Genomic DNA, 23,134 nt, shown 5'->3' on the forward strand with positions numbered 1-23,134 from the left:
TACACACATTCCAGGGGTATGACAAAATTATACAACTGTATGGCAGCCAGCAGCAAAAAATGTAATCCAGAGAAGACAGACCATTTACTAATCTCCTGTAAGCCCAATATTAGAATTGTTCCTTATATGAGGGAATAATTAATCGAATTTGGCGACTGTCAAATCAATAAAGTTCTTGATCGACACTTCTTCATCAATGCAGGAATAAATGAGCTTATTCTCAAACTATCATCTTCACAAATTAAAGAAAACAATTTTTTTGAAGCAACCAGATCAAAGCTGTAGCCCATGCATGAATCATCTTAAGGATGGAGGCAGGCGATGCCACCTTGGCAAGCCTGCGGTGAACACTCTGCCCCCCTCAAAACGATCTGCATTCCAGAGCCCACTTAATTACAAAAATCAATCAGATGCTATTGTTCCACTTCTGAGGGACCTTCATTGGCTGCCCTCAGCAGTGCGCGTAAGGTCGAAAGTCTGCTTCTCACATTCAGATTTCTACAAGCGGTCAGGTCGAGCAACCGAGGTCGTCATTTGACCATTCCACATGCATTTAGACATCCCAGGAGCAAGAACCTGCTACTTTTGGAAACACCAGTTTTTCTGAACCTCCCATGCCTTATAGTAATCTTGCTCTGGTGCTGCCACGACCACCTAGAACTCCCCACAATTACACCTGAAATTAGCCCTGAACATCCAGTCATCCTAATTGGGTCTAAAGACTCACCTTTCCAAGATGTACCTGTAAAATACACAGTGACCAGTAGAATTATCTGAAAATAGCAACTGCAGGTTATTATTCGCTCTGGATACTTCCTTGACAGATTGATCTTGGAGTCACCGACACTTTGCATTTTCATGTTTCAAATTAAATATTCCGTACCTGTCTCTCCATCCTCCACTACACATCATCCCTTCCCACATCGAAGCAACAGATTGTTCTCTTCCTAACTTTTTCAGAGATAGTACCACCATGTCAGATAGCCATCAACTTGAAAAGGATTTTTTCCGCAACAATTTTATTTGGATTTTATAACAAATACAGTTGCAAAAATTGTCGCAAATCTCTATAAAGGTAGGAAATCATGTAAATAATATAGAGGAGTGAATCAATAATTGTATTATTAGGCAATCAGGTAGATAAATGCGGTATAAAGATACATCACATTTTAAGCTACTAAGAAACATACTAAAGTAATCTGAGTAAAAACTGAAAGAAGGAAAGAAAAAAATATGAAAGAGGTAGGACAAGGGGAGGAGGTGATACTACTGTAAGGAAATAACTTATGTACAACAATATATTCAATGAAAAGGTCATTGTGTCCATTATAAACTGACCTTTATAAAACGTAAAGATGTTAGATGCTTATACATAAAAAAATGCTTTGCAACACATTCTCAGACCCCGCATGGGCAATCAGATACACCCTAGGGGCAATCACATACACCCCAGGGGCAATCACATACACCCTAGGGGCACTCACATACACCCCAACGACACTCACATACACCCCGATGGCACTCACATACACCCCAACGTCACTCATATACACCCCAAAGGCAATCTCATACACCCCAGGGGCTATCACATACATCCCAAGGACAATCACATACACCCCAATGGCACTCATATACACCCCAAGGGGAATCTCATACACCCCAGAGGAAATCACATACACCACAATGGCACTCACATACACCCCAACCGCACTCATATACACCCCAAGGGCAATCACATACACCCCAATGACACTCACATACACCACAATGGCACTCACATACACCCCAAGGGCAATCTCATACACCCCAGGGGCTATCACATACATCCCAAGGACAATCACATACACCCCAATGGCACTCATATACACCCCAAGGGCAATCTCATACACCCCAGAGGCAATCACATACACCCCAAGGGCAATCTCATACACCCCAATGGCACTCACATACACCCCAACAGCACTCATATACACTCCAAGGGCAATCACATACACATACACAAAAATATGGTCCCCATTCATTACTATCTCTATCTTGTCCAATGAGTTCGGGGAGCGGCCTGTCTAGCGTACTCGCGTATCCTTAGACTTTTGCCACTTGAACAAGGGGAGGCCAAGGCCCCATAATCCTAATGTTTCTGATTCACAGCAGTCCTAGTCAGACAACTTGCAAGCCCAGCAAGGTCTACTCGGAAGGGAGAGGGTGGGTGAGGGTTTTGTTCAATTTTGAATGTTCTTTTATCTTTGTTTTACTTGGCATGCAAAGCCGCCTAACACACTCAGCGATACTGTGCTACGACCATTGCTATACTCAGCTGTGTATGGCATCTCTTGCATTCTTATTGAGCCTGAAGGCCTCTATCTCTTGTCACCCATTTGCGGCCGGCCCAATTTGGGTTGCAGGCGACATGCTGTGTATTAACATGCCCACTTTGCGATTGCTACTTTGCTGTATTTGGCTCTGCTCCTTGGTATGCATCTGAACTTCGCGGCTGGCCCGTAATGCGTTGTAGGCGGTATGCTGTGTATGTGATTTGCCCAATTGTCTGCCAATAAAAAGATTTGATCCTAAATAACATGAACAAATGAGTGCTGCGAGTTTCACTAGATGGACAAACATCTCTTGCACCACGTCGTGCCCAATTGAAATGTTGTCGGAGAGAGATCTCCGTCGCAATGGTGACGGAGTTCTCTTCTCACCAACATTATTGCCAGCCGCCTGATTTAGATTCAGGCTGATTTGATGACGGGTGGTCAAGCCCCTCCAATGGCCCTTTGCACGTTGGTCTGGCTGTATGTCCCCCCACCTAATTTAGATGGATGGACATACAGCCGCTTTTCAATACCCGCTACCGCCAGGGAAAACATAGTGGTAAACCGGATTGAAATGTGCTCAATGCCCCCCATGCTGTGGGAAAGAGAGAGGGATTTTGCAGTGCAGATAACAAACAGTTTAAACAAGGGTTGCATTTCGAGGCTGCATTTCGAGGCTGCATTTCGAGTCTGCATTTCATGGCTGCATTTCAAGTCTGCATTTCATGGCTGCATTTCAAGGCTGCATTTCAAGGCTGCATTTCATGGTTGCATTTTGTGGCTGAAGAGCATCCTGTTCTTACACTACACTTTGCAATGACCACTAGCCCATTCTCAAGTGCTAACTCCCCAGGGCTCACCACCGGCACATACACAGTCGTTACTGCTGGTCATCGGTGCACCCACGCTGTTATAGATTGGAGTACACACCATCACTGCTGGTTGCCACATGCTGACTGCCCACGTTGGATAATTTCCCAGATTAATTTCAGTTTCTACAGGAAACCCTGTGAGACTTCAAGCTATTCTAGAAATACATTTCCACCCTGCCTAATATGCATTTATTCCCCATGCTGTCCACCTCAGTCTTATAGAGATGGGAGTCAAGTTCAAGCCTCAAGAGGATCCAGCAAAAAAAGATGACATGGATTTGAAGTGTACGACTGAAACAGAATCCAATATCTGGGTGTGACGTACATACCTGAACAGAATCCAACAAAAACATATTACATTTTTGCCTAAATGACAAGCAAAAACTATAAAACAAATGTGTTTCTCAGCATGAAACTTGCAGGCATCCGATCCGTGTGTTCCTTGTTCTACATTGTCACCTACAGCTCATTCAAACACATATTCCTGAAAATTTAACTTTGTGGTCCAAATACCAGTTCTACAAAAAACCTTAAAAGCATCAAGCCCAAGTCCTATCCCACTAGATTGGAGCCCACATTTTTCCTCAAGTGCTACCCTTGAAGTGGAACAAAACGAGGCTGCATCATCCAGCACTAAGCATGCCCCACTGCAAGCACACATCCTGTCTCAACCCATCCACAAAGCACAGAGAGCCTATTCCAACACAAGCTTTTCACTTTGGCAGAAGTTGTAACACTAAAATAAGAATGAAACCAGCAAATGAGACACCTGTCTACGCTTGAAAGCTTGTGGTATCTTAGTCTATGAAGGTGTCACTTCATCCCTTGTGCAAGTCCATAAAGAAGTAATTATACCACAATATTTCTGACATTGTCCTGTAAAAGGCTCTTTCAGATCCCCCGGTCTTGGACCGCCAGGAAAATCCGGCCCCCAAATAACTTTTTTACCCCTTCCACAATTTTTCCATGTTTAGCTTCTGTTCCCCCCACTCGTTTTTTGTTGCCCTGCTCTAACTGCATAGATTGTAGTTTTGTCACAACTGAAATTTTCTTTGACCGCTAAAGAGAGGCCAAAAATAGGGCCTACAATGGACTGGAAGGCCAGCGTGGTCTTATAATTTTAGAAAGTTGAGTACAGCATCAATACAGAAAATAACTTAATTTCTTACAGCGCCCAACGCCACAGTTTTATACTTTAAGCACTGTAAATAGCAGGTATAATACTTTTCAATTTCTGGGCGTCTTTCTCATCACCTATATCTACAGGAAATGCTACTTGGGGTTAGGTCCAGTTATCTGAGCTCCTAAACTCTCACAGTGCCTTGTTTTCCAAACCAGGGTTGTGTTGAGTGGTGCTTGTGACCACGCTGGTGCGAGCTGTAATTTTCTGCAGTATTCTTTCATTTGTGCACTCTTTTTGAGACGGGTGTTGTTCTCATGTTCCAAGAAGGTTAATGAGTGCAAGAAGAACACATACACCCTCTGGTGTAGACTCAAACGTAATGACATATTAAACTCTTCCTACATTTACTATATGAAAATGGCGTCTCGCTGATATGTATTTGCTGGTGAATGAATAACGTTTTGACCCTGAGAAATTTCTCCCCATCCTCAGTACTTTTATCTGCTTCTTTTTATCCCCCTGGATGTATTCTTTCATGCGCATGCATGGATGAGGAGTCTGTAAATCTCTTTCCGTCTTTCCACGGTCACTACTTGTGCCGAGTTTCTCACGGGAGTTATTGTCGCCCGTTTGTTGTATTTTTGTTTATTCAGTTAGATTTAAGTTACTGCTGACATCAGTCCCGTGCCCGGTGCGCGGATGTGGCTTATTTACTGTGTGTACCTTTTGGTGCATCTTTAAACGATCGATTCTGCCATATGATTTCCCACAATCTGTGCATGCGTATCGTTTACCTATGTGTATGTCAAGATGCCTCTTTAGTGTTGATGAGGCAGTGAAGATCTTCTCACACTCTGTACATGGGTATCGTTTCCCGCTGGGTTTTTTAGGTCGTCTCTGGATGGAGGATAAGCCACTGACGCTTTTTTCACTTTCAGTGGGTTCGGTGTTTGTGTCCTGGTGTGGGACGAGGAGTGGAGATCTAGTGACATTTGTGTCATTATTGCTAGTTGGGGGTGGCTTCTCTTCTTCAATTGTCTTTTCCTGCTGATGTATTTGCAATGATGGTGGGATATTTAAAATATTTTCTTTTTTAATAGGGGGAGATAATTTCTCTTGTATTTCTGTTTTCGGATCTTTGGCTGGAAATCTTTTAAAATATTTCCCCAATTCATTAAACATTGCTGAATTATCGCCAATATATGTCCGTTGGTATTTGAGTAGCTCTGTTGGTCTGCAAAAACTTTTCCCATATTTAGCACAAATATATTTGATGGACTTGTTTTTATCTCTCGCTTTCTTCAGCTTTGGCCTGGTGTTGGCACACTGTCCACTTTCAGTTGATTTATCTTGTGTGTTTGCAGCAGATATTGGATAATTTTGCCTTTTGTCAAATTGTTCTGGGTCAAGAGATGTATTTTCATTGTTTTCTGAGATAGGCACTTCTGTTTCAAGTCCTTCAGGGGAGCTGTCGGGCTTCTTTGATTTCTGTTCAGTATATTCCTCCTGTGAGTTGTAAGTTTCATCCTGTAAACTCATCCAGTTACTGTGCCTATCCTTCTGATGTTCTTCTAAACTGACTGGTGTCTCAACATTACCATTGGATTTAACTGTTCCCTTTTTGTGTTTTGGAAAGTTTGGTGGAAGATAATCTTTCTTAATCTTGATACACTGTGCGGATGCATCAGAACACTCTTCAGTGGCAGGTACAGCGCTGATGCTGCTGCAGGCACAGGGGTTCCAAACAACCCCACTCTCACCTCTACGAATACGAGCTGCTAACCAGAGTCGTTTCATCCTTTTCGATCCACGGGATATGCACACGGGGAGGTCAAGGGTATAAAACCTGCTTTTACATGAGGACTCTCAGTCGAAGGACGAGGAAGCAGAGAACGGCCAGGTCCTTGCACAAAAGTCCCTCAAGCGCTGGGGAGTGGTGATTTTACCTGCATAGGCTGACCACCAGGATGCTCCGCAAGTCACTGATCATAAGGAGGATACAAATATTTTTAATGCTGGTAACGCTCCAAGGACACATCAAAGCCAAGAGACACACAATTATTTGTCAATTCACTGCGATCTCAGGACGCATCCTTCTCAATCTTCATAATCGAAGACATGGAAGAGAGTCTGTTATTGATAATCGCATTACACAAGTACCAAGTTGATGTTGCCCACCAGATTGTAACGTTAGCATTCTGGCTGTGAGTTTATTTTGTGTAGGCCAGCGAGTAAAGAGCAGACTTTAGCTCAAATTTTCACTTACAGCGGATCACAATTGTCGGCTTGTTATGATTCTTTTTCTCTTACTAGACTCATCGGTTTCTGAAAATGAAATGTTTTTATATCTTGCTCTTCTCATGGAAATAGGAAGGTTCCAGTTTTTCAAATTCTTCCCTGCTTTTTATCATCTTGTTGTATTTGCATGGGTCTGCTCTCTGTTGGGTATAAAGACATTTGAAATTGACCATTAGGTACAGTTTAATGCAGAACACTTTGCTGAAACAACTTATCACATAATTCAATTTATCGTTCCACTTTTAAACCCTTGAAAATGAGCAGAAAATATTTTATGCAAAACGTCTACTCCTTGTAGTGATAAATAAAAATAAACAAACATTTCAAAGTAATCCAAAAAATTAAATATTCCAGGACACGTGAAGTATCACAAACATGTCAACTTGCATTACGGACATCTCAAATATGTGGCAAACTGATCTTTCCTGCCACCAAAGTACTGCCCTGTATCTTATAACATGGAGACCCCGGGTCTAGCCGTGTGTGGATGATATAAAGTACTCAGACTCATCAGGTATAACCCACATGTGTGATGTAATATACTACAGTTCTTCGATTTAAAGCCCACGCGGGGTGGTATAATGTACCGACTCCTCAGGTAAAGCCCTCGCTGGGTGGTATAATGCACCCAGACTCCTCGGGTAAAGCCCTCGCTGGGTGGTATAATGCACCCGACTCCTCGGGTAAAGCCCACACTGGGTGGTGTAATGCACCGACTCCTCAGGTAAAGCCCTCGCTGGGTGGTGTAATGCACCCAGACTCCTCGGGTAAAGCCCACACTGGGTGGTGTAATGCACCCGACTCCTCTGGTAAAGCCCTCGCTGGGTGGTATAATGCACCCCGACTCCTCGGGTAAAGCCCATGCTGGGTGGTGTAATGCACCGACTCCTCAGGTAAAGCCCTCGCTGGGTGGTGTAATGCACCCCGACTCCTCGGGTAAAGCCCACACTGGGTGGTGTAATGCACCCCGACTCCTCAGGTAAAGCCCTCGCTGGGTGGTGTAATGCACCCCGACTCCTCAGGTAAAGCCCTCGCTGGGTGGTGTAATGCACCCCGACTCCTCGGGTAAAGCCCACACTGGGTGGTGTAATGCACCCGACTCCTCTGGTAAAGCCCTCGCTGGGTGGTATAATGCACCCCGACTCCTCGGGTAAAGCCCTCGCTGGGTGGTATAATGCACCCCGACTCCTCGGGTAAAGCCCACACTGGGTGGTGTAATGCACCCGACTCCTCTGGTAAAGCCCTCGCTGGGTGGTATAATGCACCCCGACTCCTCGGGTAAAGCCCATGCTGGGTGGTGTAATGCACCCGACTCCTCGGGTAAAGGCCATGCTGGGTGGTGTAATGAACCCTGACTCCTCGGGTAAAGCCAACGCGGGGTGGTGTAATGCACCCTGACACCTCAGGTAAAACCCACGCTGGGTGGTGTAATGCACCCCGACTGCTCTGGTAAAGCCCACGCTGGGTGGTGGAATGCACCCCGACTCCTCTGGTAAAGCCCATGCTGGGTGGTGTAATGCAGCCTGACTCCTCGGGTAAAGCCCACGCTGGGTGGTGTAATGCACCCCGACTCCTCAGGTAAAGCCCACGCTGGGTGGTGCAATGCAACCCAACTCCTTGGGTAAAGCCCATGTGGGGTGGTGTAATGCACCCCGACTCCTCAGGTAAAGCCAACGCTGGGTGGTATAATGCACCCCGACTCCTCGGGTAAAGCCCACGCTGGGTGGTGTAATGCACCCTGACTCCTCGGGTAAAGCCCACGCTGAGTGGTGTAATGCACCCGACTCCTCGCGTAAAGCCCACACTGGGTGGTGTAATGCACCCCGACTCCTCAGGTAAAGCCCAGGCTGGGTGGTGTAATGCACCCCGACTCCTCAAGTAAAGCCCACGCCGGGTGGTGTAATGCACCCAGACTCCTCGGGTAAAGCCAACGCTGGGTGGTGTAATATACTCAAGGTCTTCAGTCTAAGCATCACTGAATGATGATTCTGTATATTCCATGGCCTCAGTCACAATGTGCAGGCCTGCCAAGTATCACGCATCAGGCGTGACTCTAACGCATTTCAGTGTGGTGTTCCGCATCACCGCACTGAAATGCATTGTCACACATTATAATGCCACTGTCTCAAGACTGTGCCAGCGCTGAAACTGGCCACGCCAGGCTTCTTTCCGCTGGCGCCTGTGACACCTCTGTGCGTTCGCTCTGCTGCTCCCCGGGAGGCTCAGTAAATAGTTAATGAGCTTGTCTGCAGCGGCCGAGTGCTACAATGTTACATTTTAGCCATGCCAGCCTGGCTGCATTTGAGATTGCTGCACGCAGCTGTCTGTCACAGAGTTGCTTCCCAAGTATACCGAGACCCGAGGTAGGGCCCGCCCTCTGCAGTGGTTGTGTTCTGGCTGGCGCGTGACCTCATGTCTTGGAAGGAAGTGAGGTTGGATTCTCGAGCGGCGGGGGACTCGAGTGGAGTCGACTTGAGTGCTCTGACTGCTTTCCCGTTGGGAGATTAAAAAACTACGAGTTTAAACATTTAAAAAATGAACGGTCTACAAAGAAATGTTAGACATGACTCCTATAAGCACATTAAGCGCAATTCGAGCTATAGAGCCGTTCGATGTTGTCGAGTTGTTAACTTCGCAGTTCCCGGACAATGAAGCTCAAGTGACGGGTCGCATCTGAGGAGGCTTTAAGAACAGCTTGGTGCAATGCCTTGGGGATGGAGCGAGCTAGGCACTTTACCTGGCTGAAGCCACGTCATTTGTATAGCGCACCAGGCCACCGTAAGGCCGGATTGTAGGTTGCAGTACTGTTAAAGCAGCGGCCGCTCATGGCTGCGGTACATTGTGAGAGCTCTGACGCCTCTCCTCTAGGGCTAAGACAGCCTCTCCCTGAAGCAGCTAACCAGCAGCATTGACTGAGGTCAATAAATATGTGAAGAACCGGACTGATGCCTAACTTGCGGCTGGTCGACTTGCAGCTGCCCCAATTCACCGATAAATAGCCTCTGCCCCTGCCTACGTCATGACAGACGTCGGCACCATTTAATGGAAACAACAAGCAGCGCTGAGACCCCTCTGACACCTCCAGTATGCCCTACTCGTAAGTAGGGTTGCCGCAATTTCAAAAGAAATGCCTGCCATTTGTTTATATAGTTTTACGGCTCGAGCATGCCATCGAAAGTTATAAAAAGCAGTCTTTATAGGGTTTATTCATTTTTACGATGACCTTTCTGTCTTTCTTTACTCTAAGCCAATGATCATTAACTTGCTAACTCCAAACTATACTACTATCTGCTTATTATTGCTTTTAAAGTATGTACTGATTAGGGGGAAAAATACTGATTTTTTGTGCTTTTTACAATTTTTGTATTGACCAGATCAAGTAAAATACTGGTGTCGTCAGTATAAAAACAGCCAGGCAATCCTCAGGGTAAGTGGCCAGTACGAGAGGAAATATCTGGGAACTGATGCAGTAATAACAAAGACAATAATAAAAAAAAGGAAGAAGTGTGAATCTGCAGACTGAACAGCATCTGGGCCAGGCCTTGCTGGAGCTTGTGTGTGGGGTGGGGTGGGGTGGGGTGGGGGGGGGTGGGAGACTGGAAGTTATAAATGAGAGAACATTTGTGTTAGAGGGCGGCTCACAGGGTCACCTCATTGAGACCAAGGACTGCAGTGTCCAGCCCTCAGCTTCTGCCCCTTGTGAAATGTAAGTGGGTTTTGCCTTTTGAGCTCTAAACGCTTTGCATGCTGGGAATAGTAGTTTTCTCTTGTCTGCATCCAACTCCCTGCATTCAAAGCTCACCCAGCTGTAGAAACAAACCAGAGTTGGCTCCATGTGACCTCTCACTTCAGAGCTCTGCAGCAGTTCAAGGGGCTCTAAAGCTCCTCGTGACGCCTCATGTCTCCGCCCCTTGGACCGGATTGGTTTCCTTGATTCGTGAGATGGTGTCACTCGAGTGTCACGCATTCGGCACTGAATATCACGCATAAGTACAGTGAGGCCATGAGAGTGTCACGCATGAGCCAGCTGAGGCCGCGGCGTCTGTGGACACGCTGCGGCCCCTCGGAGGTTGCGAGGGCCCCAGGCCCTTCGGGAGAGGGGGCCCCCAGTTCCACCCCCCCCATACTCGTATAAAGCCCTGACACGCCGGAGGGGGGGGGGCACCGGAGGGGAGTTACAGAGAGACGGGGCGGGAATGGGGAATAACTCACAGTGCCGCCACGCGGCTCCTTTGTCCCGTGCGTTGCGGACGCTGCCGGGACCGGAAGCAGTACAGACGTCACGTGTGGCGAGCCGGGGACCGGAAGTGGTGAGTGCGTCACTCATGGGGGCCTTCCTCCCCGTCACCACCCCCGGCAGGAAACAGCGGCGAGAGCAGTGTTCCCTCAGACGCGTCACATCCGGTGCTCATCTGACCGCCTCGGGCGCGCACCATGAAACTGAAACTAAAACCAAGACCAAGAGGGTGCGGAGGCCTCCAGCTCCATCCGGCACCGCCCTGAGAGCAGCGCCCCCCCCCTCCCTCCCTCCACCCCCGCTCCTCCTCGGGCCCCGGGGGGGGGCTGGTATTCAATACCGGCCCCGGGCAGGCTATAACAAGCATTTACAATGCAACAGTCTCGGCATTGCAAAAGTTAGAGCTATTAGCATTGTAAATGAAAGCGAGTTTAAGGTCTTGACATTGTAAATGACAAGGTCTTTTATTTATGTTTTAAAAACCAAAACATAAATAAAAGTAATTGTCATTTACAATGCCAATAGCTCAAAGTCACGTAATGTGTATGGCAAACTACAGTAGCCTTCTGACGAGTGCCCTTTCACCTAATTTTTTACAACTGAAAGCCCTGGCATTTTTTTTTTTACAAATTAAGCACGGGTGGTGTCCGTGTCTGCATGGCAGTGGTGGTGTCCGTGTGTGCATGGCAGTGGTGGTGTGTGTGTGTGCATGGCAGTGGTGGTGTCTGTGTGTGCATGGCAGTGGTGGTGTCTGTGTGTGCATGGCAGTGGTGGTGTCTGTGTGTGCATGGCAGTGGTGGTGTCTGTGTGTGCATGGCAGTGGTGGTGTGCGTGTGTGCATGGCAGTGGTGGTGTGCGTGTGTGCATGGCAGTGGTGGTGTCTGTGTGTGCATGGCAGTGGTGGTGTGCGTGTGTGCATGGCAGTGGTGGTGTGCGTGTGTGCATGGCAGTGGTGGTGTCTGTGTGTGCATGGCAGTGGTGGTGTCTGTGTGTGCATGGCAGTGGTGGTGTCTGTGTGTGCATGGCAGTGGTGGTGTGTGCGTGTGCATGGCAGTGGTGGTGTCTGTGTGTGCATGGCAGTGGTGGTGTCTGTGTGTGCATGGCAGTGGTGGTGTCTGTGTGTGCATGGCAGTGGTGGTGTCCGTGTGTGCATGGCAGTGGTGGTGTCTGTGTGTGCATGGCAGTGGTGGTGTCTGTGTGTGCATGGCAGTGGTGGTGTCTGTGTGTGCATGGCAGTGGTGGTGTGTGTGTGTGTGCATGGCAGTGGTGGTGTCTGTGTGTGCATGGCAGTGGTGGTGTCTGTGTGTGCATGGCAGTGGTGGTGTCTGTGTGTGCATGGCAGTGGTGGTGTCTGTGTGTGCATGGCAGTGGTGGTGTCTGTGTGTGCATGGCAGTGGTGGTGTGCGTGTGTGCATGGCAGTGGTGGTGTCTGTGTGTGCATGGCAGTGGTGGTGTCTGTGTGTGCATGGCAGTGGTGGTGTGCGTGTGTGCATGGCAGTGGTGGTGTGCGTGTGTGCATGGCAGTGGTGGTGTCTGTGTGTGCATGGCAGTGGTGGTGTCTGTGTGTGCATGGCAGTGGTGGTGTCTGTGTGTGCATGGCAGTGGTGGTGTCTGTGTGTGCATGGCAGTGGTGGTGTGTGTGTGTGTGTGCATGGCAGTGGTGGTGTGCGTGTGTGCATGGCAGTGGTGGTGTGCGTGTGTGCATGGCAGTGGTGGTGTCTGTGTGTGCATGGCAGTGGTGGTGTGCGTGTGTGCATGGCAGTGGTGGTGTGCGTGTGTGCATGGCAGTGGTGGTGTGCGTGTGTGCATGGCAGTGGTGGTGTGTGTGTGTGCATGGCAGTGGTGGTGTCTGTGTGTGCATGGCAGTGGTGGTGTCTGTGTGTGCATGGCAGTGGTGGTGTCTGTGTGTGCATGGCAGTGGTGGTGTCTGTGTGTGCATGGCAGTGGTGGTGTCTGTGTGTGCATGGCAGTGGTTTGACCGTCGTGTCTTCGTTGCGCAGCTGTTTGTTATTGTGCCACTGCTAAATCCGACGGTTTCCGAGGCCTGTGATTAGTAATGGCAGATCCTGCCAGCACAGGGGGGATTCCACGGGGTCTGTGCATTAAGTATATTTAAGTTTGTGGTGTGCTGAAAGGCAGCGCGCTGTAGACAGAGGGCTGCAGCGCCGAGCCCTAAAAAGTACTCTTTCCCCATGTCAACCGGGTAGCAAATTTATAGACTATGCCAACTGCAAGAAACAAATCGACAAAACCGTACATGTGTATAATCGATCAACAGATAGCAAACATAGATGTGCAAAATTAGCCACGTTAAAAAAAGACATTAGAAAGGGGAAAGATTACATAAATCAATGTATGGTTCTGACAGTAAATCATATGGAATGAATACATGCTCTTTATATTTCAAAATACTATAGTGTTTGTTTTTGACCAAATAAGTTTTTGCATAGTTGGCACATGGTTCTTTAAATTGGCTTTTCGGTTGCCCAGGGAATTTGTAATGGTTCTTCTGGGCTTCCTGTCCCCTGTGGTTACGTCCAAGTATTCTGTAGTCTGCAAAGTTATCTGAACCGGACCATTTTATTAAAATAGTACTTCAATTATGTGGCACAAGTAAATCACATTAATAAACACACTTCAAAGTATTTCAGCAAATTCATTTCAAATGTAAGGTTAAATCATCAGTTATGATTGGAATAAGTAATAAAAATCATTAGTCATCAAAAATTTCACCCAAAATTGCACATATAAAACAACTTTCACAAAGGTTTTATAAAGGCAAAGCTTTTTGACAAGGCCGATGGTGTTAAAATGGGGCCTTTAAACATCTGCCATCCATTAGCTGGACAAACATCTCGACAAATCTTAAGGCACCTCTGGTATCCCTGGCCCTTTGGGGACCCAGCTCTCATTTTCTGACCACGTACCACAATAACGTGCTGTCTGCCAAGCCCTGGCCCGGTTTCGTTTTGCCACGGCCATGCCGATTTTAATTAAAGCTAGTTTCAGACCTATTGATGCCACAGCCTAATGTTATGTGAAGTAGCATGAATTTGGGGCTCAGCCTTGCTTCTAGGTAGAGGAATAAAGCTTCCATGGGCAACGTTTCCTATATTGGGAATGTGAATCGGCATCTTGAATGCTTTCACTCTGGTTTCACAAGTGTCGAGAAAGGAACAGTGAGTGAAAACACCACTCGAAGGTGGGAGGGCGGGTGAGAGAAGAGGCAGCCAGCTTGTTCGTGAACAGCGCCGCGCGCCCCTCTGCAGACTCCCCTTGCATTCCAGAGAGGCGTGCGAAGCGATCCTGTCTGCCCTGCGATGCTGTGGAGACAAGACCTGGCCGCGCGCACAACGTTATCCTATGGGGAAACGCTGTTCGCGGCCAGGTCTTGTCTCACTTCAGCGTCTCAGACTGCTGAGACGCCGACAAAAGGGGCCTCATTTGCATATTGTCTGCGGGTGAAACAAACGAGCGGAATGAATGAATGGAATGCCCCTGCCCCCCCCTCCTCCTCTTCTGACCCCCCTGCTCTGGGTCCTCCTGAGTCTCACCCTCTCTCCTCCCTCGAAGCTACCTTCTCACTCCTTATACAGACCCCCCAGGATATAGCGGCATGGATTTGCAAATTTAGCGGCACAAAAATGGAAATTCAGCGGCATTTTATTTGGTGGTTTTTCCTACAACAAACACAGATATCTGTGTGTGTTGGTCCCTGGTGTGTCTGTGGTCTGTATGTGTTATAGTATGCGCACAACGGGACATTCGCTCCTCCCCAAATTCCTTCCATTTACTGCCCGCTACGCCCAAGAACTCTCGGAATCAGGATATGTTGTCTACGGCGTAGCCTTTTTATTCACATCAATCCAAGTAAATCATCATTGTCCATTACCAAATAAAAGTATCCTTCCTGGATATATAAGAACTATTCACAGCATCACACTTTATCTGCATCAACATGTCAACGGCAGTAAGGAAATCAGGTACGACATTACACTTTAACATTTATTTTGGCCGTACACGAGCACAACTTGGCCGTACATTTTGAACTTACACTTTAACTTTTAATTCGGCCGTACACAAGAACTTGGCCGTACATCATTCGGCTGTGCACATTGCGCCGGCAGGCCCCAATGCGCTACAGACAACAGTTATATTACTTGACATCCAGGGCACCGCATACCGCACTGGCCCCACCTGAACACGGGCATCCTCCCCAAGATTTTACTCAGTCCATACATGGTGGGTTAGGGCAGTAGAGTCCAGGACTAACGGCAGGCCAGTCCCTCCTCCCCGCCTACCCACTGCACTCATGGAATCTACCCCTTCCAGGGGTCCATCGAATGTCTGCACCTCCATTGTTGTGCATCCCCCTTTATTGTAAACTGTCAGCGCTCCGCCAGAGGGTGAGAAGCTCCCTGGCGCACTCGCCCTCCCCCTCCCTGACACCGCTCCATGACACCTGCTCTTTGCCTACCGATGAACCGTATCTTTACAGAAGCACACCGAAGTCCTGATCAGAAAGAGATGAGCCAATAGTGAATTGTTTTGATTAGTTTGTTATTTGTGCATCTTGTATTGGGAGTCCCCCAGCCTATAACGCTGAAGTAATTGATGCACAGGCTACGAGCTGAATACCCAAATAAACCATGACTTTTCCTATTTCCAGAACCTCCCACACATATTAATGTGACCTCTGTAGTGTCACCCAAGTGAACCATCACTTTTCCATTTCCAGAACCTCTTGCACATATTAAGGTGACACCCGTAGTGTCATCCAAATGAGCCATCACTTTTCTATTCCAGAACCTCTTGCACATATTAATACAACATCCTCAGTGCCCTACCCGGACACTTTTGCCCATTCATACACAGCATTTACTGGAACATACGCGGGATAACTACACATACAGTCCATGTCTGAAAATACACTTCGTGAGATGCCCGCTATGTGCAGCGTGCCGACAGGCCCCGCCTTGCCACAGCCTTTCCCAAGACCATTATTGGCACATAGTTGCAAGACCCGCGATTAGTCCGCCCTGCCTTAAAGGGAGTTTGGCGAGAAATAAATCTGCACCACCTATCCAACTCCTCCACCATAAGGTAGGAGGGGAGCAGACAAAATTTGTGTACCTGCCCTCACTGTTTACAAGGAAAGCCCCGCCATCAGCATTCCCATGTGAAATCCAGGGCACTGCGAACCCAGGTAACCTTCCACTTGAAAACCAGGGCACCACAGTCCTTAAGTTGTAATGGAAAATATACTATGCCACAGCACAACATTCTTGGAATCCAGGTCACCGCATAGCGCACCAGCCCTCCGGGGTACCTGAATACAGGCCACCTCCCCAAGAGTCACCACAGTCCCTAAGTGGCAAAGGAAAATCATACTATTTCACAGCCTTTCCCCTAGGATCCATTCGTGAATTATCTGCCCGGTCCCCAGTACTGTGAGTAAGTTATTGACATGGACCGGCACTTATGTTTGACGAAATTTGTGCACGCTACCAGGAAACCTGATCATTGGAGACTCCTGCACATAACTATGGAGGTCCCCCCCAAACTGTTATAGTTGGCCACTTTATGGCTAGTGCATCCTGCTACAAGGCAATGTACCGTGATAACAATGCCTGCTAAACAAGTGACACCTTCCAGGTGTTGCAAAGTACCCGCCATTGATATATACATTACACCACTGTGTGCGAAATTGACCTGAACCACACTTGACCAATGTATTGAGTTTTCCATCCAATGTAGCAATACCTGCTCTTAGCTTGCAATTGGTACAGAATAAAACTAATGAGGCCTGCTGGACAGAGCACCTAGCCTCGCACATCTCCCACCAATGAAATACAGCAAAGCTGCACCATCACTGCTGCGGTATAGGTAATGCCCTTGACTGCTAAAACCATAAAGAAAGTGCAGATGACGTGCTAATAGTACTGGTACCTGCTACCTCCATGGTAAATCCCAACACCAAGCTGAGCATGCTCCGTTCACCGGGCCCCCCAGAATGACTCCCCATATGGTATGGCCTATTCCATGGCATTACATACACCCACTGTTAAACTGCTACCACACAGAACCTGGACTCCTCCACCCAGGTGTGCCGGTACTGATATGTTGGTCACCCTGAAGGTCCTGTTAGATTCCGTCCAGAGATTATGTTACCACCATATTAGCGTAGAGCACCTCTCACCAGCAAGAAAGAAAAGAAAACAAGCAGTTAGTGTTTGGCGGTGTACCACTTGAAGTTGCAATTATGTATAGAGTAGAGAGTTGTTGGGAGTAATCTGCTGGCCTGCTAGCCATTTAATGTCAGAGCTCCAACCGGTGTTGGGAGTAATCTGCTGGCCTGCCAGCCCTTTAATGTAAGTGCCCCATCTGGTATTGGGAGTGAAAACAAGGGTTTGGAAAACTGTTACACGTGTACGTATCCATAGCCAAACCAGTGATTGTGAAGAAAATAAAATATGACTGAACCTTTCAGTTCCCTCCTGGTAAACAAGGGACATTTTCTTTCATTTTAGCTCACCTCGCTCAATTGAGACTAAAGTAGAATAAACTCAATGTATGTATGTGCCTTTTTCTTGCGCTGTCTTGGTGAAAAAAGCCAGCGAAAGAAGACCTACTCATGCTCAAAACCTAAAGAGCAAAAGAAAACTAAGTCATTATATGGCGCACAAGGTATATGTGAGAAGTTGGCCTGGTAGGGGATGTTTCCAATTCTGGAACCACCTACTACCTGACCAAACAATCCCCTTATGGTGTCTGGTTGTAAGTCAACCTTATTAGACAAGCTATCCTAGTGGTAGCATGGACTAAGCAGCCTAAAGGCTTAACTTAAGAGGTCGTGTTAAGCGAGCTGTTTTACCACATACAATCCTGTAATACCAAATGAAAGGACACCACACAAGTATATATTATAAAAATATATGTGTTTATTACTAAAAACAATCCCCAGTATTCTTTATGAATAAAGGGGCACAAGCGTTAAATCAAAAGCACTGTTTAAACATACAAAGTTGCACAATTATGGATGAGGGCAGGGGGCCACTCAAACCATATACTAAACAAGTGGTATAAGAGAGGCCACTCGAACAGTGGTTAGGCCTAGGGCCTAGGGAATCGCTGGGAGCAGTCAGGACAAGCAATGCTGAAGTCGGGAATGGCCCTCGGGATTCGGGAGATGTGCGGAAAGCGCACGCATGCACCAATGTTAACCAATGGTGCGTAAAAGTCAAATAGTTAAAGTTTAAGGACACTTCCGCTGAACCTAGAGGAACAAAACTTAACACACAGACCCTAGAGGTGTGCACCAGTGTGGGAACACCGGCGGAGCAAAGTTACCTCACCCACAGGAAGTGGGTGCACAGGGTCGAAGTGGCGTCGGGTTTTGACACGCAGGCTCTTGGTGCTTGAAGCTGAAAGGGCTGCAGGCAGGGTGAAGACGAAGTGTCCGGTGGAGTCCAAGGGTGGACTCAAGTTGTAGAGTACCTGAAAGCAGAGGGGACAGAGTCTGGGTCACTCAGCAGTGACCAGGGTGGAACCAGGACGGAACCAGGCAATGTCGGGCGCAATCAGGTGGTCGTCGAGGCGCTTCTCTTCGCTGTCACGTGGGCTCTGGGGCATCTGCGACGTCCAGGAGCAGGTCACGATCTGTCCCACGCAGGCTCTCACCGTCGGTGCAGTCGGCTTCCGGTTTGGAGCAAACAAGCCTTGGTAAGAGCAATCCACGCGGGATTGGAAGATGGCGTCTTACTCGGACCAGGAAGGTCAGAGTCGGGGCTCCCTTTCAGGGGAGCTGGTGTGGATCTGGAGCAACCAGAATCACGAGTCTTCTTTTGTAGTTCGTCGGCACAGGGACCACAAGCCAGCTGGCAAGTGACCAGGCCAACGCGTTGAGCCAAATCGTGCCAAAGGGCCCCACGCAGCACTCGTCGAGTGTGGAGGGCTGAACTTCGGCTCAGGAGTAGCTCAGGGTGGGGGCTTCTCAAACCCCGGTGTACAGCTTCGAGGGTCACTCGTGGGCTGCACGGTCAGCGTCTCGTGGTCACTTCAAGATGGCGTGCCCCACGCTTCCGGTCGCCTCCACGGGTCTCAGCTTTGCAGGGACTGTGGATCGGGCTGTTAGAAGCTGGGCAGGCTTGATCTCGTCGATCTCAGTCGCTCGAGTTCCGGCGGGAACTGCAACTAAGTAGACGTCGAGGGCTGGATGGTGCCTGCTGCTGCAGGGTGGTCACTCCTTGACCACAAGGGAGATTCTTCGGGCTTCCACGTTGAGATGGAGGGCGAAGGGTCCAGAATATCGTTTCAAATGTTTCTTCCAGGAAATCTGATGTGCATTGGCACTGCTCCCACTCTTATTCGAATCTGGTGGGCGTGATTACCTGCTAGGTCCCCTCCTATGGGTGGGACCCAGGAAGTGGGTGGATACACCCCCTTCCTTTGATCCAGGCCGCCCTGGCACGAGGGCTGGAGTGCCCCAGAACCGGTTTGGCCGGATTATGCAAGGGGCAGCCTTGTGCGCCCCAGGCAGTGTCTGGTTTCTTTCAAACCTCCCTGCTACAATACACTATCTCCTGTCTGGAGGGCGGTGACACCCTCCTGTGACAGGAAACCCTTTGTCCAGGACCCCCTTGACTGGGTTTCGGTCAGCTCCAGGGGTCCAGACATTTGTCTGTGGCAGAGGCATCCATTTTGTGGATCTTAAGGCCTTTGGAGAAATCAACCGCATTAAAGTGAAGTAACATGTCTTACCCCTCTAGAGGGGTGGAATGCCATCCCCGTCGCCAGAACTGGCGAGGGGATGGTATTCCAAAGCGTATGACACCTTACACGACATGTTTTGATAAAGCCAAACCAGAGTTGCTAAATAACCGCGAGGATTATAAGGCACTTAATAGTATATGGTATGGCATTATCCTGAAACAGCTTAGGGATTTGTTCCCGACGGCTGCAGACAGGCTCAGCTCATGCTAGAGCTCCATCTCACATAAAAACCAAGCACCCAGCCTCCAGGATTGGTGAGGCCTGTCTATAGGAGTGGCTCACAGGTTTACATGTGTCCAGATATAGGTTTAGACATAGGTATACTATATCTAAGCAAGGGGTGTGTACACCACCTTACCCCAGCTGAGTGATCAGCCAGTTGTGTCAATTTAAGAACCAGCCAGGGGTGGCAAAAGATATGCTGCAGCCCCTGGTAGGCCTTAGTGGCTCCTGTGCCCTGTGCACCTATAGTGCATTCTACAGGGGCTGACAAGGAGTCCATTTCCAATTGGTATGTACCTAGGGTACATGGAATCCATTTTACAGAGAGAGCAGATGGCCTGGGGCCCTGATTAGCAGGGAACCAGGTCAACTAAGTCAAAAAAAACAGCTAAACACAGGCAAAAAATCTGGGGTAACCATAGTCAGGTAGCCACCTTCCTACATAACCCCCCCCCAAACGAAAGGAGATAAGGCTATCCTTGGCCAGGTAAGCCTATATTGCCTGAGTGGCCATATAAGGAAGTACCTGCACTAGCATGGGTACCCCCTGTCTCATGGTCCACTAAGCAGTCCCTCACCCTTTGGGTATTAGAGGGTCTCCACCATAGGGAATCACTACCTTGGGTGTGTTTATGCAAAGTTAAAGGCTGGTTTGGATATGGAGTATTGAAGTGAGGCTCTACTAATTTAGGGCTTAGCTTCCTCCAATTATCTTCCACCATGTGTGCCTTTCTTTCTTTAACTGAGTTGCACTGTGCTCTCAGGGTCAACCTCTGGCTACCTAAAGCTGGAGGCTGGGTCCCTCTGTTTGGCTTGCTGGAGGGACAGTTCAGGTTTGGGCCCTTTGGGTCCCAGGTTTGGCTGTGCCCAACAGAATCCATCTGGGGGAGGTCCCTAACTGTTTTTAAGGGGGCTCCCTCAGGAGTTTTTAAAGTTTTCACCTTACTAGGGCTACTAGTTTTGGTGCACCTAATCTTTTGATGGGGGTGCTTTATTTGACAGGGGGCCCTCTGGGTCTCACTGTCCTTCTTGTCCTCTGCAGCCCTGGGCTGGCTAAGGCAAGGGAGAGAGGGGCAGGTTACCTGCTCCAGACTGGGTCCCACCTGAGAAGGGTCCACTGACATCAGAGGTTCTGTCAGGCTAGGCCCAACCACCTCTGGGGCAGCTCCTTCATCAGGGGTAAGATCAGTTCCCTGAGGAGGCTGATCCTGTCCTAAAGTCTGGTGAGGGGGAGATTTCTCTTCCTCCTCCATGCTCTCAGTTTGTGTGGAGTTGTCCATCATTTCAGGTTTCACAACACACATGTCAGTTTGAGTTTGGGCTGTGGCCATCACAGCCCCACCAACCTTTTCAGGAGGAGACTCAGTTTGGGTTTCTGCTGTTATCATAACAGCTTTGCTATTCTGTTCAGGAAGAGCTTTTGCTAAAGATGGGGCAGGGAGTATCTCCGCCCTACCAACCTTTTCAGGAAGGACATCTTGAATTGGGGCTGTAGCCATTACAGCCCCACTAACCTTTCCATTGGAATTTACCATTCTAGAATGGATTTCCTGTTCAACCCCAGCCCAGGCTGAGATTTCTAAATCATTACCCAGTAGACAGTCTACAGGCAAGTTTGGGGACACTGCCACTCTCTTTGGGCCAGTGACACCTCCCCAGCTGAGACTTACTACTGCCATGGGATGATTTGTTTGGATGCCATCAATGTTTATTACCTGGTATGTGGCACCAGGTAAAAGTTGCTTAGAGGGGACTATGCCATCAGCCACCATGGTGATGCTAGCCCCTGTGTCTCTAAAAGCTTCAACTCTTAAACCATTGATGATGGGTTCTTGTCTATACTTGCTCAAAGTATTTGGGCAAGCAGAGAAGTTGGCAAACCCCATGCCAGCCTCATAAACAAGATCATTGGGTGATGGGGACCTGGATAGGCCAGGGTCCACCTGATTTCCAAAAGTAAACCCACCCAGATTCCTGGGTGTGCTTCCACTTCCTGGGGGATTACTGCTGACAGTAACAGGAGGTGTTGAAGCTGGCTTTGGAGGTATATTTTCTTTATTGTTATTCTTGGGACAACAGCTGTCTGTTTTGTAATGCCCCACCTGTTTACAGGGATAACAATAGGGTTTTTTCTCAGTTGAAGAAGTGTCTTGGGACCCACCCCCATCCTTGGAGTTTTGGGGCCCTGGGGAAGTCTTTTCTTTACTTTTATCCCCACCCTTATCTTGAGGCTTGGTAGACTCCTTCTTCTGGTTACTGTCCTGATTCTTAGGCCTAATCCTGGTTCTGACCCATTTGTCTGCCTTCTTTCCCAATTCTTGGGGAGAGGTCAGATCAGAGTCTACCAGGTGCTGGTGTAAGAGCTGGTTCTGACAATTACTTAGGATCTGCTCCCTCATAATCAAATTATACAATCCTGTAAAGTCATGTACTCTGCTGCCATGTAGCCAACCCTCCAGAGCCTTAGTTGCACAATCAACAAAATCAGTCCAGTCCTGAGTCTGTGTCTTCTGGGTGTCTCTGAACTTCAACCTGTACTGTTCAGTGGTTAAGCCAAACCCATCTATCAGAACACTCTTCAGGACTTTGTAATTGTTTGCATCCTCATGTCTAACAGTGAGGAGCTTATCTCTCCCTTTCTCTGAAAAGGAGTACCATAAGATTGCTGCCCACTGTTCCTCAGGAACCTGCTGTACCATGCAGGCTCTCTCAAGAGCAGTCATCCATTTGTGGATGTCATCCCCTTCCTTGTAGGGGGGCACAATCTTGGTCAGGTTTCTACTATCATAGGACCTGGGTTTCTCTTTAGGAATATTGCTGCCACCAGTGGCATCTAAGCCACACAATTTCTGCTCTCTTGCCAAGGCAAGTTTAGCTTGAGCTAAGGTAAGCTTAGCTTGACTCAGGGCTACCTCCTCTCTCTCTATCTGGAGTCTGACAGCCCTCATTCTAGCCCTATGCTCAGCTTTCTGAGAAGCACTCATGCCTCTCTCTGATTCTCTGGAGGCACTAGAAAGATGAGAGTCCCCTGAGGGAGATCTCACTCTTCTGTTGCCTGGGAGAATCACATGTTGGGTTCTGGGGAGGTGCTGGCCCTCTCCATTCCCCAGTAGGTCCAAGTTGGCCTGGCTAAGCCTACCAACTGGAACCTGGCTACCCTGATCCTGTACTTCTAAGTCCTCAACCTCTGAGTCCTCATCCAAGTCATCATCATCCTCCTCTTCAGGGGGATCAACTGCAGGGGGGTTCCCTTCAGTTCCTGTATCTAGGGAAGCTGCTTTTGCCTTCTCTAAGTCAT

At 48.3% G+C, this 23,134-nt stretch overlaps 1 protein-coding gene across 1 annotated transcript in view; it reads right to left on the reverse strand.

Moving 5' to 3' along the window:
* Positions 1-1,070: 1,070 nt before the first annotated feature.
* LOC144762152 (uncharacterized) overlaps positions 1,071-23,134 on the reverse strand; it is a 37,797-nt gene continuing 15,733 nt past the window's right edge. The window contains exon 2 of the mRNA XM_078647337.1: positions 1,071-6,745. Coding sequence (XP_078503463.1) covers positions 4,953-6,104 — 1,152 coding nt within the window. The 5' untranslated portion in view covers positions 6,105-6,745 and the 3' untranslated portion in view covers positions 1,071-4,952. The remainder of the gene's footprint in view (positions 6,746-23,134) is intronic.

The sequence above is a fragment of the Lissotriton helveticus genome, chromosome 1_1 (assembly GCF_964261635.1).
Source record: "Lissotriton helveticus chromosome 1_1, aLisHel1.1, whole genome shotgun sequence".
NCBI lineage: Eukaryota > Metazoa > Chordata > Amphibia > Caudata > Salamandridae > Lissotriton > Lissotriton helveticus.